At 47.4% G+C, this 17,187-nt stretch overlaps 5 protein-coding genes across 5 annotated transcripts; 1 reads left to right on the forward strand and 4 right to left on the reverse strand.

The window, feature by feature from the left end:
* Positions 1–717: 717 nt before the first annotated feature.
* Positions 718–1,440, reverse strand: DFJ58DRAFT_845691 (thioredoxin-like protein; the record flags this gene model as incomplete). Its single annotated transcript, XM_041393184.1, has 5 exons — positions 718–831; positions 893–1,066; positions 1,123–1,190; positions 1,221–1,264; positions 1,319–1,440. The coding sequence occupies 5 exons, from the start codon at positions 1,438–1,440 to the stop codon at positions 718–720; spliced, it is 522 nt and encodes a 173-aa protein (XP_041238614.1).
* A 3,075-nt stretch (positions 1,441–4,515) lies between these two features.
* DFJ58DRAFT_105855 (uncharacterized protein) lies at positions 4,516–5,443 on the forward strand. The gene is made up of 3 exons (XM_041378640.1): positions 4,516–5,064; positions 5,123–5,261; positions 5,314–5,443. The coding sequence occupies exons 1-2, from the start codon at positions 4,842–4,844 to the stop codon at positions 5,251–5,253; spliced, it is 354 nt and encodes a 117-aa protein (XP_041238615.1). The 5' UTR covers positions 4,516–4,841; the 3' UTR covers positions 5,254–5,261; positions 5,314–5,443.
* Positions 5,444–7,066: 1,623 nt separating this feature from the next.
* Positions 7,067–7,948, reverse strand: DFJ58DRAFT_708823 (uncharacterized protein; the record flags this gene model as incomplete). The annotated part of the gene is made up of 3 exons (XM_041383795.1): positions 7,067–7,114; positions 7,163–7,533; positions 7,585–7,948. 3 exons carry the CDS (start codon positions 7,946–7,948, stop codon positions 7,067–7,069), a joined length of 783 nt encoding a protein of 260 aa, XP_041238616.1.
* A 321-nt stretch (positions 7,949–8,269) lies between these two features.
* Positions 8,270–10,455, reverse strand: DFJ58DRAFT_812141 (Metallo-dependent phosphatase). Its single transcript, XM_041391531.1, has 6 exons — positions 10,153–10,455; positions 9,656–10,088; positions 9,493–9,608; positions 9,429–9,438; positions 8,795–9,378; positions 8,270–8,734 (listed from the first exon to the last, which is right to left on the reverse strand). The coding sequence occupies exons 2-6, from the start codon at positions 10,066–10,068 to the stop codon at positions 8,565–8,567; spliced, it is 1,293 nt and encodes a 430-aa protein (XP_041238617.1). The 5' UTR covers positions 10,069–10,088; positions 10,153–10,455; the 3' UTR covers positions 8,270–8,564.
* A 162-nt stretch (positions 10,456–10,617) lies between these two features.
* On the reverse strand, positions 10,618–11,149 carry DFJ58DRAFT_667754 (uncharacterized protein; the record flags this gene model as incomplete). Its single annotated transcript, XM_041382643.1, has 3 exons — positions 10,618–10,792; positions 10,835–10,935; positions 10,985–11,149. The coding sequence occupies 3 exons, from the start codon at positions 11,147–11,149 to the stop codon at positions 10,618–10,620; spliced, it is 441 nt and encodes a 146-aa protein (XP_041238618.1).
* Positions 11,150–17,187: the final 6,038 nt, after the last annotated feature.

Consider the following 17,187-nt stretch of genomic DNA (forward strand, 5'->3'; position numbering starts at 1 on the left):
TGCAAAGTGCGAATCCTCTTCGAAGCCGCAGCAACAGAAACAAACATTTGAGCATCACTCTTACGCTTTCGATCACCTGCACTGGTTGGGATATTATCCTTCTCCGACTTCGAGATAGTAAGAGTAAATGTTGGTCGAGATGGATTCCGCCTGGGGTGACGGGTCCCCTACTACACCGTTTGACTTGCCTTCCTGCCGCAGTTCTGCCATCTGTTTCCCGCGATCAACGGGGCGTGTATCCAATGAAGAGTTGTATGTGAAAATGGGTAATAATGCCGAGATATCAACGTCATGTGCCAACCTATAGGCTTGGGTTCACCCAACTGCTGCCGTTCAATGATATGGAAATATTAGTCTCCCCGAGTTAAGGTGTGTGGAGACCTGAGACTGACCTCCTCCGCCAGTCATTGTTGGCCTTGAAGTTGAGAAAGGACACCGCGACACGAAGTGTCGCACAACTTTCATGCAGCAACGAATGATATAATGTGTGACCTGCGACGAATCTGAGCCTGGTGCTTCCTTGCTTCGGTGCGGGGTAAAGGAGCGTATCAATTCTCGAAGACCTCGATTCTTGGAGCACAGTCCCTTCGAGGATATTATAATGACAAGCTTTTCAGCAATCGGTTACAAAATATGCCTCTTACAAAGAACGTGTTCTGTCAGGTATATGTACCGTCTGGACACATCACGGTACTACAATCCAAATCCTCAATGACATCACTCAGCAAGAAGCTTCTCCACTGTAGCATCAATCGCCTGAGGAGTAGTTGTCGATGCCCAACGGTTCACGACTTTCCCGTTCTTATCAATCAAGAACTTCTCAAAGTTCCACTGCGAGTTGGAAGTTGCGTTAGTTGCATGCATATCGGCGATCCGACCCCACATAACGAACCTTGATTCTTGAGAGACCCATGAGGCCAGGCTTCTCATTCTTGAGCCATTGGTAAACAACGTTCGTGTTGTCACCATTTACGTCGGACTTCTTCATAAGAGGAAAGTTCACTCCGTGATTGAGCTCGCAGAAAGATGCAATGGCGGTATCGTCACCAGGCTCTTGGCCGCCAAACTATTGGGTGTTATTGAGCTCTATATCGCAGTGAAACAGTGACTGGAACAACCCACCTGGTTGCATGGGAAACCGAGAATGACGAGGCCACGTTCCTTGTACTTATCGTACAAAGCTTGAAGGCCTAGGTGTCCTTTGTCAGTTGCATATCAACTTCGAGAACCGTAGACTAAACCCTTGTATTGGGGAGTGAAACCACTGGAAATTCCGAAGAGTGAATCGCTCGTAGGTCTACCATAGTTACTGACTTACCACTTCGACGCAACATTAACAATTAAGACAACTTTCCCTTTGAGCTGTTCAAAGTCATACGTTTGCCCACTAGGCAACTCTGTGTTCAGATCATAAAAAGTGTTTCCAGAGGAAGAAGACATCGTTCGTCGTGAAAGTGAAGGTAGTAGTTGGAGACGTGAGGGTGCCGCAGTGACAGGTTGACTCCACCGGAATGGCTGGAACGACCGGCGGCAAGTCCCACCGGTTTCACAGAGTGGGACGTGGCTATATCGCGCCGCCCCGGATGATCCGGATCTGATGCTGGAATATTGTGTAACTAAGCATGATTGGGTCCGCGAAGGAGTGAGACTTTTGAATGATACAACCATCATCAACGAGCAAAATGGATGGCGCTTAGTGATATGCATCTGGACACGTGTTTATCTTATCTTTCGTACAACGTTTAGTCAATGCCGGCACCAGCAGGAATTTAACTGGATCTGCCATCCGAGTCTGCCCACCAACTCACAGGCTGATAGATTCCGACCACGCTACTTAGCAGGCAAAGGTCATATATTTCCACCACAGTCCTTCCAGTCGTTCACACGCTACGGGCTATTGTATCAAGTATACAGGACAACGATATCGAGATGTTCTTACCACGGCTGTGCAGAGTGTTCAAATGGTGGTGGGATATAATACACTGTACTGGATCGAGTCACGTACGAAGTCATTGCACTGGTATTCGCGATAAGTTTGCACAGATTTAAATTGGTGAACCGGGGTATAGCTTTGCTGAATGAAATCCTAGGGCGGCCTAACCATCCAACTTTGTCTTGCAGTCTGTGAGGTTACCAACCCAATCTCCATCCGTACAGGGGAAACGATCTGAATATCATCCGAGTCAGTTTGAAACTATAGTGTGGCTAGAGTCAATTTGCTGTATACGCGACCAAAAACACCCGCCCACGCGAAAGTAAGCCGACCCCGTTCCAAGAAAAACATGTGCAAGCTGCGCGTGGAAAACGGACAGGCGGTAGCAATGTAAGGATGATGATCTCTTCATCACAACACGCCCCAATCAGGCGACCAGGCTTGTGGATGAGAAGGTCCGGCGGGTTCGAATTGTATGTATTTTCCGACGAGCAGTGACTCGCGTATTGAGGTGCCAGATATGGACATAGAAACAATCATCGGTGGCGTCTTTGTCCAGGTTTAGGGGTATGATATCGAGGAAGAGCATAGGCAATTTTACTGCCCAACACACTGATTCGGTGGCTTGGGCGATGCGGAAAGCAGTACGCATGTCGGAGACCTCATTCCGACCAAGGAACCTTGATATGTGTCTCTGACTGCAGAGCCTTCGCGAGAAGATGACCATGTCAATGACTAGAATAACAAACAATATGCTGAAGAGAACCTCCAAACTCATGATTGTTGACTCCAAAGATAGCACATAGCCGCGCGTATGGGCCTCGGAACGATGGGTTGACATGTACGACAGTCATTGACGAAGATGAACGGCAGAGCTTCGGACGGAGATACGTGATTCGGCACTGAGGCGACTCAGCAGGTTCTTGAAATGCGTACACGGTCATAAGGCTCGAGCCAATCGCGACACTCGTTTGTTGGTCGGCTGTGGAATTGCTGCACACGACCATCTCGTCGATCTAATAAAAGACACTGCTTATATTGAGCAGTAGAGTTCTTAAGATAGATCAACTTACACTCTTCGCATGTCCCTTCCTCGAATCAATCACTGGTATTGATGTGGTGGACGAAGCAATGTCACCCGTTGTCTACACGATAGTAGAATTATCACAGATTCCAGGCTGTCTCACAACAGAAACAAGATAATCGCCTGGTGCATCAAAAGTATGTTTATACTCCAAGGAAGCACAGAAAGAGTCCGGATGGGAACGCTAGAATGAAGCCGACCGAAATTTCACCCAAAATATACGGTGATCTTGTCCAACATCAGTCACAAAGACAAAATCGGGTAAGAAGATTATGACCACAAGATCTTACAGAGCGTCGACAGTAAGACCACTCAGCGACCTGAGCTGAGAGGCAAGCGTGTATGGGCCACGTCCGGGAAAGGTTGGCGTTTGCATTACAATCCCGAATGAAGAGACTGCCCTGTCCCGACATCCATACTTTGCACCCAATCGGGACCCTCAAAAGTGGCCATCAGTGGCCATCAGTGGCGGCATCCGTGTCAGTGAGTCGTGAGTGTAAACATAGAAGATGAGAAAACCGGTTGAGTCCAATGATTGGCAGGAGAGCAGAACAACGCAACACCTTCGATTAAGGATGAGAAAGCCAACCAGCCCGGTACACCAAACGCATCTGCAGCCGCGCAAAGCTGTGCTTCAGGCAGAGCCACTGGGCTAGCGCTGGGAGCCCTGCTAAATTGATGTTTCGAGATTGTAACAAGTCGTAAAATGAGCTCATTATATGACACGATGTCGAGAACTGACAAGCTGTCACTATCGGACGGATCCGTTAATTCCGGACAAACCCGAAGTGCGGCGCAACCGGACGGAGACTGCCGAAAATTCGGATTGCCGCCCCCGCCGTATCTGTGCCTCGGGCAGGGTCGTGTCAAACTTGTTCCTTACCACAACATTGTGTACTGCAACTCAAAGGATATTGCGTACTACATCTATGTCGTAGTCCGTTGACAGACAGTGCCCAAATGATTCGGAAAGTGCGGTTCTTTGGATTTTCCATTCATAATTATCACAACTGACTCCCAGGCATCAACACTGCCAGTTTCGTACTCACCAACAATCGGTGAGATAGATACAGGATGCTGGCAGCCTGCAGCAGTACCTGTGCCTCGGTCGCAGCATAGCGCTCTTGCGTGAAAGAGAACTTTGTACCGGACTACCGGATGGTATCATCTCAATACCATCGCAATCGTCCAGCTGTACCGTCGGGTGTCAGTAAGTACTGTAAGCTACAGTGTGCCGCCCGAGGCTACTGCGTCAGGAAACAGAACACACTTTCTACACCCGCTAGGCCTCTTTTCTAAGTGCACGGCCTATTTATCCCCTGATTATAGCGCCGCACTTAAGGCGTTTCGTCATATCCGAGACAGGTAACAAGGCGTTCGGGATGCACACCGGTGCCCTGATTGTTATTTCTGGCAGCCGTGAGTAGCAGCTCTCATTTCCGCCTTGCCACTGAGAAAAGAAATTTGTAGGTTCCGCGGGAGATGTTATCGAGAGTGCCTCGTTTCATGATTCAAAGATGGTGGTGCCTCGGCACCGAAAATCGTTCAGGTTTACAAAGATGTTCACAGTATACAGTGCCTGTTGCCGGAACAAGTGTCACGAGTTGATCACTGCTTCCTGGACATCGCTCTTACCCCAGAGTAATCCCGATATGACTCGTACTGGTCGTCAACGGGGCCTGAGTCATGCGCTGCAGTGCGTGTCTAGCAGCAATGACGGCGTATAAATGGTATGAGGATCCCAATCATTTCGATATTCATAGTCACTGTATCCCAACATCGTCCATATAAGCAAGACTCGTTCACCCCAATATTTCTAACAATATGTTTACCTCCTTGACCCGCTTTACAATTTATCTTGCACTCTCATCATCTGTTCTTGGTGCTGCTATACCCGCAGCCACAGTTACCACATCTACCGCGGCCGCAACTTCTACATATTCTGCAGACTCCCAATATAGGGAAGCTAGTGGTGCTCTGTGGAAGAACAATGTTCACGACAAGGTCTATTCCTCTGAAGCACCTACGACAACACAGACTACTGAAGGTGACCTCTCAAATACGTCGAGTTGCAAGTTTTTACTAACATACACTCCGTTGCACAGTTCTCCGGCGGTCCGGAGAGCTCTGGAAGGAGAGCGAACACGAAGAGGTAGACCCAATAACGGGCCCCTCTCGCCGATCCGGCGAGCTCTGGCGCGGATTGGAGCATGAGGATATTTCCGCTTCCCCCTAATGCTTGAGGTTAGTTCCTGTACTAGCCTCACCAAAGCTCCTTCTGACGCCCCACGTACAGTTATTCCGAGTCATCCTGAATCTGGTATTGATTGTTCATGATTGAGGAACTCCAGCCCTTGCTGTGTATGCGGATATACAGCAAGTTGGCTACTTTGAGCCTTTGCTATTCATTACCGACCTTCGCATGATTCTTTTTTTGGCCAGGTGCCACCTTATACGTATTAATACCCATCCTACGGCGGGACCTGTGGGCCTCTGAGGGCATACCTCACTGTATACCGGTCCATTTCTCCAATGGACATCTTATTACTTTTATTTTGTTAAGTTACTTGCGGCTGTTTGTGTTTGTAGTACAAGTAGAAATGTAGTTGTTATTTCGTGGAATTCCTACTGAGACGGCCTTACGAGAAACCTGATTCAATTGAAAATGTGTGCATAGCCTGAAGCCTGGGGGCGTGTTGGTCATTTGCTGTGGTCTTCGCGTAATGGCGCCTCTGTTAATAAGACATTTAAGTGAATCATTTCTGGAATAACAGTGCGGTGAACCGGGTATGCAGTATTAATGTTTCCAAATTGAGACATAATTTAGCCGTACTGCGTTCATGGTATATTCTTAGATCATGCCAGCGAGGCGACGTTGCTTATTTTTAGTAGGGCCTTCAAAGTATTCAGCTACGTCAGCAACTGATTACAATCTCATCGATAGTACCTATAGCCCCCACCAGTCTAGATAGTACCTTGAATGACGGAGAACAGTTGATCATTTGACCTCCTCAATCACTGATTATCCAAATCTTTTGCCATCAGAATTCCGTTGCAATATGAAATCTAAGCGCCACATGTCCACCCTATCACTGTTCCAACCAAAATTAGATTTTTCCGACACAGGACCTAATACTCCAAGTACTCTGTGACTGTACTCATTATGTTCCCTGGTACCCCATTACATATAGCCCTTGTTCACATTTTCATACCATGACACGCTTTGTATCGGTCATGGCGACTCGGCAAGGTGGAGAGCTCGGCAACACTCGGCATCACCATAATCGATCTCCGCATCATGCAATATTTAACCTCCGCAGACAAATTTTTTGAAATCGCATTTTACCATCGCGTTTTACCTCGCTGTCTAATCACTAGCCTCTGTATCGACGTTTCAACGATGGCGCATTCGAAGGGCCTTCGTGTATGAGTGGTAAGTTTTCTCTCTGAAACTAGCTTTTCTTTATGGATGATATCTATATCACCAAATCCGAAGCCTTCATGGCGGTGGTGAAAACACTAGAAAAAAAACTAAGAACAGCCATCTGATCCTCCTTCACGTTTTCATTTACGCGTATAGCATTGATGCTGATTCTATTTGTATCCGCAGGTGGTGGAAGTATGATGCTATACCGTATAGGCACGGTGGGCTCACGTCATTTCTTGGTGCAAGATGTCTCAAGAGGTGATTTACCGAAATCAACTCGTACGACTATGATATCTTCACCAAGTGTAAGGCCCTAAGGCAATATCGGAGCTCGTACGGTCCAAGAACATCCATCTGACTTTTTTTGATATTTCTCTGCGCGTTGTCGAGCATTATGGTCTCTGTTATAATGTCTTGTGCGTGTATTGGTACATAGTCGTGTGTAGGCAGATATTAACGTGAATAGTTATCACAAACATGGCACGGGTAATGGTAATGACCATTAATGGGTGAACGTGTATATCTGGGATGGCGATAGTCCAGTATGATGGTATGTAAGTATCGATCACGGAGGTCTCAAGAGGATATTGCAATGAATATGATAGAGCCGAAAAGTACCTGGTCATGTTTTCTTTCCTAACATCTCCGATATCTTGACTTCCCTTTCTCTCTAAGAGAGGGTGAGTCACAACACTAAAAAATCAATACACGCTCGTACCTCGTCTGTAGCTTTAGGAATTCTCAATTTTTCGACCTCGCGGGCGCATTCTGCCATGCGGTCCTCCGTCTCCCTTACAGTCTCCCTCTCCGCTTCCAAGCGTTCCTCTTGAGCCTTGACCTCCGCTTTCTTGCCTTCCCATCGCGCATGCTCCTCTTCAGCACGAGCCCTTGCTTCAAGGAATGTGCTCTCAGCTTTCTGAGCGGCCATGAGTGACTTGTAGTGGGTTGCCTCTGCTTTGGCTTCGAGTTTGCAGGCGGCCTTGTGAAGATCTTGCAGAGCCGCGAGAGACTGGAGAGCTCGTGCCAATGCAGCCTTTTCCGACTTGGACTCTGTCTTCAGAAGCTTGGAAAACCGCTTCGACTCTCGCTCTATCGAAAGACTTCAGTTATGAAGGAAATTCGTAATGACGGAATGCGCACGCTCATCCTTTATGATTTTATCTTTCTGTTTCTTACTCAAGAATCTCTCAGCGGTGACGCCCCTGAGGACCACGGCCTCATCTACATCAGGCTCGGCGTTTGGGCCGGTGAGAACTGATCCGCTCTGAAAGGCCGCTGTCGCCTCGGCCGTTGATATATTCGTGCGATTGCTTCTTGTTGTGCGCACGGAGGCTTTTCTTCCCAGCGAAGTGCTGTGTCCGCCACCCATATTACCAGCGAGAGATGCATCTTCATCCTCGTCTATGTCCTCCGTACATACGGGAAGCGATTGAATGGACGGAGTCCTGCGGTCTGAAAGATCTTCGCTGTGGCGGGTCGTCAACTCCGGGTGGCTGTCTTCCATAGTATTATCTTCCTTTAGAGGCGGGGCCTTTAGACTTGAGATGTTACCGTTTGGTCTAGGAGTATTGCCTGGATTGTTTGGCATCGGGACGCTTTGCCCCTGACTACTGGATTCTTTGATGTTCTCGGAAGGGTACTCGAGTGCGTCGAAGTACTGTGTTTTTTCGCTGGGTGTTGAAGACGAAACAAGCTCCATTGTTGATGTATTTGTCTAGGCAGAAATCTTAGGCTGGCTTGGAATACGACGTCATTGTCGGCCATTCATAGGACGACGTCACCGATCATGGTGACGTTCTAGATGACTCAGCGCTCAGCGATCGTGATTATGTCCTCATGTCCGGTCACGCCAAGACACCGCACCCAATACATCGTGATCGAATTAATGTTGCGTAGTGCACAAAACTGCGCCACGCACCATCCACAGTATTTGACAGTAGCAAGTATTGCAACATGTACACGAGGAGAACGTACAATCTAAGTGACGCGCATAACTATACAGATTCAAATGGTAGCGGTGCGACAGCGATGACAAACTTGCAAGGAAAGAAGTGAGTGGTTGAAATTCAAGGAGTGACATGTTGAGGTCATCGAGTGATGTCGCGAAACGCTGTAGAGGTCTACCAGAGGTCCTCAAGGTCCCGCGTGCTGACAGCAAGCAGCTCGTCATCGTGGTCAGCGTATAGAGCCTTGACGATCTCCTGCTCTTTCCATCCTCCGCCCTTGACAGGCTCCAACGTGTACTCGATCGACAGTGCCGATAAGGGACCGCCATAAGCATGCGAAATACCTTCAATATTAACACTGGTATTGAGAACACCGCGCAATATCTTAGTGTGACAGAGCTTACCTGTGTCGATGATGAGCACCTTCCCGTTGCACCTAGCTGCAATGCCGTCAAATTGTGGGGTGTGACCCATCACCATACGGCGAGTGCCCGTCTTTTCGAGAACATCATCGACCAACCGACACACCTTCTTTTCATCTTCATCGGCCCAGCCACGGTACCACAACGGCCCATCACCACCGTACAGGCGGGCTTCCTCGCGAGTCGTGCCTGCAGGAAGACCAGGGTACGAACTGGGTGGGTGTGGCTGAGGCTGAGGCTTGCGCTCTCTCAGCCTGTGTAAAAGCGATGCTCCAAGGTTATTAATAGCGCTTGGGAATGGCTGAAGATTGGGATATGTAGGAGCCAAACCACCATGCACAAATGAGAAAGCAGCATGCGAAAGAGGTCCTGCATTGGCACGTGCAAATACGCTTCCCTCTGGTGCTGGGTAATCGGTGTTGGGAGGGCCAAGTAAACCGTGAAGAGGAAGTCGTGTAGCGGTAGTGTAATTTTCTGCCCATGCATCCGCAAGCCAGCCAGTTGTAACAGCTTGCAGGCGACTCTCGCGAGGCTCAAAAGTCTTCTTCTCCGACTCCAAGACGTAACTGTGGTCAACCTCAACGACAACGCATGTTCCGTAGGTGACACCACTTACCGCCAATCACCTGTCAGAGAATTGGTTCAGTCATGCACTCCACGTTATGAAATGTATTGCATACCTATCGCATTCATATACTCATGATTTCCGAGGACCGACAACACAATGCCGTTGACAGCCAAGGCTTGCTCTCGAAGGTCTTCCATCCAATTGAACAACTCGATCGTATCGTCACCCCTGCAAAAATACTGAGCGTGATTGGAACACCAGTCAGAAGCCCTTACCTGTCAATGATATCACCAGTCTGCACAAGAACATCCACTTTGCCGCTCCAATTATTGTTCTCGTCCACGACGCTAGCCATTTGTAAAATACGCTCTGCGTTCCCGATGTCACCATGTATATCGCCTACAGCAATAATTTTGCGCGAGAAACGTGGACGAGGCTCGAGTGTGTATTCGTGCTCATCGGTATCGATGACTGCTTGTGCGGGCTGTTCTACAGTTTTGAAGCCGAAAGGTGCCTGCACGGCGGCTTGGGCGTATCCGATGAGACCTGACAGAGCTAGTGAAAACTGCAGTCCAGTTCCGAGGTGAGGTGCGGGTCCAAGAAGCGAGGAAGAGGATTGTGCATAATACGCAAGTGATAGCGCAAGTAAAGGGAGGGCTATGAAAGCTAAAGTTGTTCCACGAGGCATCACTGTAGAATGTTGTGCGCCTGTTCGATACCACAGAGTAATCAGTGAAGAGGCATACTAAGTAGAGCGAACTATATAACTCACTATTGGAACCACAACAGTTTGGAGCACTTAAGTGAAACCGCTCCCTAGATCAATGAAATGTCTGCTACTCGGAATCACTCCTGGGGGGAAGGAGAAGTCTCAAGCTGTGTTGCAGGGTTGCGGCGTGGTTCAGTATTTGAAGTTTGAACAAACACTCAACACCTCAATTGATTCAGCCTCAAGGCCGCAGTTGAATGAAGAGAGCAAGGTCACCAACGTGGTTGGCGGCGTGTACTATGGCTGTCACAACCAAATGTGGTTTAACTGCCCAAATCGGGTGTGATGTAAAAATGGTAAGTACTTGTCTAGGGAAGACCGGAAATAACATAGCGTGCATGCATGTACGTACGGTACTGACCTTAACTGCGCGGTGGGACATCCCACCAATGCCTGTCAATGTGTAGGTAGTACGGAAATCATAAATGTGGATATGATACATATTAATATGCCAGCATGTTTGCCATTTCAAAAATATAACGCAGAAACACCTTGAAGACCCTCCTTCACCACCTGCTTAAACCGGTGCCTCAGCGGTTTGTTACGATGCAAAGACAACTCGAACTGGAGTGACTTTAGCGGAATAGAACCATCGTAAACAGGTTTCTTCGACAACACGCTGTAGAACGCATGTGTCCCAAGCCTGGGGACGTTGACAATGAGAACGACGGAGGTCAATGCTCACGATAACACAGAAAATTTGTGCAGATCGCAAACTCCTCCGCTCTCGCGTGCAACCTTGTTGCACGACTTGTGGCATATTGCGTTATAGGTATATCTGATAACCTGTTTGATAACATCCGATTTCGGTAAGCAACATCAACCTAAGGTTGACATATATCGGATTCAACCTACTTTTAAGGAATTTTGCATTCTTCACAACATCAGTACCCCAGCCCATAATATAATGGTGCATCTTCCTTGCGGCAATGGTGAAACTTTGATAGACATTGATATGTGCAGTATGCAGCCCATTCAGCTGGGTGTCCGTGTAGATCATATGACTTCTAGCTTTCGCTGTCCTGGGGACATGTATTTGACGCTCAACAAAGGACATTCCATACTCACAGTAGCATCTTACAGGTGAACGTAACGCCAGGACGGTGTTTCTTGTCGACTGTGAGTGAATACTCAAGGTCTAAAACGTTGAATGTTGGAAGTCTATCATGTATACGAGAAGGAAATACTCACCGTACCCATTATACCTCGAGTAATCAGCCATGACCGAGAAGTTATACGCTAGCTAAAGACTAGCTCAGTAGTGTATCAAGACAATACTAACATTGTGAAGTACCTAGCAAAAGACTAGCTAGTAAAGTACGTCAGAATACACGATGAGTACAATATGATGACGAGCATACCTCAGTACTGTATCAAGATTAGTAGTTGAGTAGCCCGCTAGCCAACAGAGGTTAGATATATCGATCAGCAGCCACACCTCAGGGGTTCTGTTTGCTTTGTACGGTCCCAGCCGCTCTACTAGTAGGCCTAGCAGGGACTTCAGGTTCTACCGGGAGGACAAGGGGATCAGACTGGATCAGATCATCAGCTGATTCAGTTTCAGAGAAAATGATGTATCACGACTGCGCACTAGCCTTCCGACTCTAACATCTTTACTGTTCGACCCTAACCTTCCAAAGGTGAGTATGTTGAGTATTGGAAGACCGATTCAGATATAGTATGGCACTCTGAAAGACTATACCTCAGGACAGCCTCGGCTTGCGCCTCTCAAAGATTCAGCCTGTGTAAAAACGACGATCCAAGGTTATTAATTGCCCTCGGGAATAGCTGAAGATTGGAGTATGTAGGAGCCAAACCAACATACACAAATGAGAAAGGGCTATGAAAGCTAAAGTTGTTCCACGAGGCCCATCACTGTAAAACATTGTGCCTGTTCGATACCAGAGTAATCAGAGAAGAGCCATACTAAGTAGAGCACACTATATAACTCACTATTGAAACCACCAGAGTTAAATGAAACCCACTCCCAAGATCAACGGAACGTCTGCTACTCTTCGGAATCACTCCTGGGGGGAACGAAGCTACACTGCAGGGCTGCGGCATGGCCTAGTATTTAAAGTTCAAACACGCGACACCTTAACTGATTCAGCTTCAAGGCTGCGGTGGAATGAAGAGAACAAGGTTACCAACGTGGCTGGCGGCCGCGTGCTACCTGCAGCACGGCATGTTGTGAATCAATATTGCGTTATTGTGTCTAATTATATAAATTTCAAGTTTTACAGCTGTGAATATGTTCCGACGCCCATATGTATGCTGCAGTTCAAGTTGCTGAATGTTGAACGCTAACTTCGTTGTCGTAGGTTTGACCGTGGTAAGTTGCACGTTGATTTTGACGATAGCTGCCATCTTCGAGGCCCTGACATCGCGTATTATAGCTTACCTCCATTCAAATGCAAGCGTGACATTGATCCATCATGCAGAGAACGTTGATGTATTCAACATCATAAATATTCCCGACTCACGCCGATGACGCCAACTACATAAATTAGCTTACATGCGCCACATGCACCATATAACTAATAAGTACCACAGACGAAACTTAGAATCAAGCGAAAACAAAATTCTCCTGCTCCCTCCAGAGCACCAGACAAGCGTCAACTCCATCGAGCATCTCCCGTGCTACACACCATTGCCAGTCGATATATGCACGCGCTCCTGGAAAGCAATTGAGGTCATGCACGTTGCTGCGTCGGAGTCAGCCACGAGCTTAGCGTTATATTCTCGAACGCCAAGGATCAGGCGTGGTCCCAATACAAACATCTGCACGACCTGGAAAATTTGAAGAAAACCATTCCGGGGTATATTGGCCCTATAGAAATGATGAACCGTGGTCACATACAGGGGTCAGTGAAAAACCGGCATACCGCTAAGATCGCTGGAGACAAATTAATTATGAGAGTGAGACAAGAAACAGCAACAAAGCTAGCATATCCAATCCTTCAGCGGAAAAAAGAGAACAATATTCACAATAGGAGCTCACCCGTAAAGTAAAACACGTGAGTTTTAATCAACATCGTGAAACAGTCCCCAACGATTCCTCCCGTCGAATGTTGCCGTATTTCACGGAAGTGTTTTATAGCAATCCAGACTGCCAGACACAGTGCAAAGACCTCCCACACAGCGCCAAGTACCCAAGTAATGGCAGCCAGAAGCGAGGTATCTGCTGCATCAATCGTGCACTGATAGGTGCCGGAGAGGATGAGTTCCTCTGGTATACATTGATGAGCTCCATGCATATTTTTTTCATCCACAATTGAGCGTACCCCCTGAAGCCTGCATCGTTAAAATTACGGCGACCACTCCGCTGAAGATGATGGTAGCCAGGAAGGTGATGAGGAGAAATATCAGGATCTTTCTGGATCGCTGATACATGGCATATAACCGAACGATCGTGATGACTTGCAAGATGTTTTAGTCAAGCCAATATCACTGAGGTCTTGCAACTGCAAAGCTCACCCCCCAGCATTGCAGTCACCACAGCATTTGTCCAAACCCATATGATGTACACAATCCAGCCTGACGAATCCAGTTAGTGATCAGCCCCGGGTAACACACTCTAAACAGACTCACATCTGTAGTAGTCATTATAGTGAACCAACATCCTGGTCAAAAATCACACTCACCTCTACAGAGCGCCACGGTTAATTGAAGGGGGTGAATAGGCATCGGTGCAAAAGACTCACTGCGTCTGTCAACCAGATTGTTGGTACACTGACTGTATGTCGCAGGTCAGAAGAAGAAAAGAGCGTGAAGGTGAGTAGACATATACTTAGTATGTTCAAGCTGATTGTGAAATATGGTTCATTAGTACAACAACAGTGCTGAGCGTTCCAAACATACACAGCACACAAAATTCCAAGATAGCGCACCTAGGATATTTTCAAGAGTCAGCATGAATCGCCAACCACACTAGTATAATGCAAGCTACATACACCGAGATACAGAACGGTCATAAGTGACCGACGTTGCCTCTATCGCAAATCAATTTTGTCCCTCTGATGTGAGGCGTTGCTTACCCAGATCAGTTCGATCTAAAATCATTCTTAGCGTGATGGCTGCTCCGGTCATACCATCAACATACCTCTTGTCCAAATGTAAGTGCTGTAAATAGTTGTGAGAAATCAATAATTCTTTAATACCATCATGCTCACCCCAATCATACGTCACTACAACAGCGGCGGCAACTGCGAAACCATATTCAAGGTTAGATCGAGACGTCAGCGGCAGCTACAATCTCCGACTGCTCTCCACGAACCCGTATAATAACTGCCAACATGATATGAATTAATTGACGGCCACCAACTAGGGTCGTCCGAGACTAGGGTCATACTAGTAGTACTGTTAGAGGATGTATGAGTGTTAGAGCGTCGGTGCGAGTGGGGAACTTGGTGGACGTAGTACGACGAGGCAGTTGGTGCTAGATATACAACTATCCAGTGCCTGTATGGCGGAAATGAGCATAATCAAATGCATTAGATCCGTTCCTGTCTTGATTGACCTAGTATATGATGGCAATTAACGACCGGCGGGGACGGTGGACTGATGGGGGCACGCTCCACATCAGGGCATTCGCGAACCTGAGATGCACTCGAGACACTGGGAGTCTCTAGTATAGATTACATTGTCCTACATAGAGTATCACTCTGAAAGGACAGAAATTAGAAAAAACAAACAAACAGAAATCAGACCAGGAGTCCTCGGAAGAGCAACAGATTACAATTATGGTAGGGACACACATGGTTCGAAATGTTGAAACACTGCAAAAGATGAACATCCTGATTTCGGCAACTGAGTCATTCCTGGTGTGCATTTAGTACCACCGAGACTTCGATCATATGAAATAAGGCCACTGTGTCTACCACAGGTGAAAACATAGCCTCGATAGGTTAAGAGCGAGCATTCATTTCCATCATAACAACCGCTGACAATATCCGGCTGCGGAATGGTGGGACACTGGTACTATCGAGTCCACAAGAGTACCATAATGCGAAGAAACATCTTGAGAATGGCAGAAGCGAGAAGGATTGTAGAAAGTCGGTGGGTTCGTGGCATCACTGACACAGCTGATGTGAACAGGCGAGAACCAATGTATACCCGTGGCATACTGACATTACAGTTAAATGAGTAGTATTTGCGCGAGGGAAAAAATGGGTCGTACATACCTCCCTTGTATTACTATGAGCGGTGCAGAATGACTGGCGAAATACTTAGGCTTGAGCAGCAGTGGGCCTAATAATTGTGGGATCTCCTAGTAGAGAGGAGGAAACTGGTAGAGTGAATGTCTGAGGCATGCACGAGGAATTAACTTGATCGCATCTGATACCGACTCGAATATCGGATGCTTCAAAGTTCACGTACCTGTGGCTCATCTCGACAAGGCCGATCTTGATGGGTTTTCTGCTCGCGAGTGATGAATCGAAGGGCCAGAAGATGACGTGGTTGCGACTTCCGTTGGCAACTATACATCACAAAACCACAACCACCTCACATGTAGTTGCTGTGATGTTGTTAACCACTAAAACGCTCGCGATAAGGAGTAAAAGGGCAACTTGGCATAATTGGGACTTATCAGATGGTCTGGATGATGTCGGACTCCACATACCCCATGGTTATTCTCCTTGATCATGAATTATCCTCGAGGTGATTGCCGTGTGTTGCAGGTCGAGAGTACCATGATATTGGCTCACTTGTACGTGAAGGCTTGAAGCTTCGAGAGCGAGAGTGGCGGTTGTGAAATGGGGGTATAATGATATCTGAATGGAGACGGCCCAGATAAGATGTGATATGATGGAGGATGTCAGGGAACAGGGAGGGTGATAGAGAAGCCTGAAGCACAGGCGATTCAAAGCGTGGCAGGCGAGGACCACTGGACTAAACTCATGGGATGCCAGAAGTGTGGAAACATGGTAGAGACCGATAGAGATGATGGCGAGTCGAGGAAGAGTGATACTGTTCTTGGGTTACCGGAGATGATGCATATGAGCGATTAGCATCCATAGATGAGATTGGGCTGACGCATTGACGGGTGGTGGATGGAGGCAATTTGATCAGTTTACGGTACTGGAACACGCATGAGATGGAGGGTTGCCTGCGCGTGGCTTCGATGTTGGATATAATATTTATATTATGTAACAGGTTCTCGCGCCGCTGCTCTCCGAATGATGTCCAGCCGTCAGGCCTTCAGGACCCTCCAAAATGGCCCTCATTTAAATAGGCACGGTTCTGCACGAGGACGTCATCTTTCTCAACGGCAGTGTATATCGTCCATCATGAATCTGCAGATTTGAGCAAATGTGCTGAGTGCAACAGAGTGCAACGGTATTTCTCTAGATATACTTCAACCTACCACAAACATTTTAAGTGCCACCTACTATTGACTTGCAGGCAATCTGGCATGGATTTCATGACCGAGGCAAAGGCTGACCATGACGAGAGTATGTCTTTCCTTCCATTCTACCACCTTATCTGATTATACGCAGCCCTTCATACTGTCTGCAATGAGATGAGCATACTTTCCACCACTCATCATGTGTCGTGCGTCGTGCTCCTTGCATTGTCTTGATGCCCAGCTCGTCAACGCTCAATGCCTCTCAGAACAATATACAAAAGTTTACTGCATCCTTTAATTCAAATTTCACCTTTGGCACCCTCGTTTCCTCATCGGTGCCTCGTACGAGGGAACCTTCGTAGCAATTAATCGCGTCCTCGGATGCACATACACGATGGACCCTGCCAGTTTTGGCATCAACACAAATTACTACTACTTGTGCATAAAGATCTGCTATTCGTCCTGTTCGCCTCCACCCCACACTTTGACCTTCCCTCCTATATCTTCCGTCTATCTCGTCCACACCCATGCCTTCGCTCCTGACCAGTCTTTTCGTTTTCCGATCCTCAAAGGTATGTGTTGCATGACAATGGATGTCTCTCATATAGTATATGCTGACGATCCGTATTTCAGTTCTGTATTTTCTAGGGCGCCCCCACCCGCTCGTTCGTTAACCATTATGCATCATA

This window comes from Suillus subalutaceus (assembly GCF_016647625.1).
Source record: "Suillus subalutaceus strain FC151 chromosome Unknown DFJ58scaffold_145, whole genome shotgun sequence".
Taxonomy (NCBI): Eukaryota; Fungi; Basidiomycota; class Agaricomycetes; order Boletales; family Suillaceae; genus Suillus; species Suillus subalutaceus.

Bases quoted from the DNA above. Each gene is read 5' to 3' on its own strand.
- DFJ58DRAFT_812141 (XM_041391531.1), bottom strand. From the start codon at position 10,068: ATGCCTCGTGGAACAACTTTAGCTTTCATAGCCCTCCCTTTACTTGCG. The intron at 9,609-9,655 runs GTAAGGGCTTCT...GTATTTTTGCAG, and splicing joins ACTGGTGATATCATTGACAG to GGGTGACGATACGATCGAGT. The intron at 8,735-8,794 runs GTAAGCTCTGTC...TTAATATTGAAG, and splicing joins GGTGCTCATCATCGACACAG to GTATTTCGCATGCTTATGGC.
- DFJ58DRAFT_105855 (XM_041378640.1), top strand. From the start codon at position 4,842: ATGTTTACCTCCTTGACCCGCTTTACAATTTATCTTGCACTCTCATCA. The intron at 5,065-5,122 runs GTGACCTCTCAA...TCCGTTGCACAG, and splicing joins GACAACACAGACTACTGAAG to TTCTCCGGCGGTCCGGAGAG.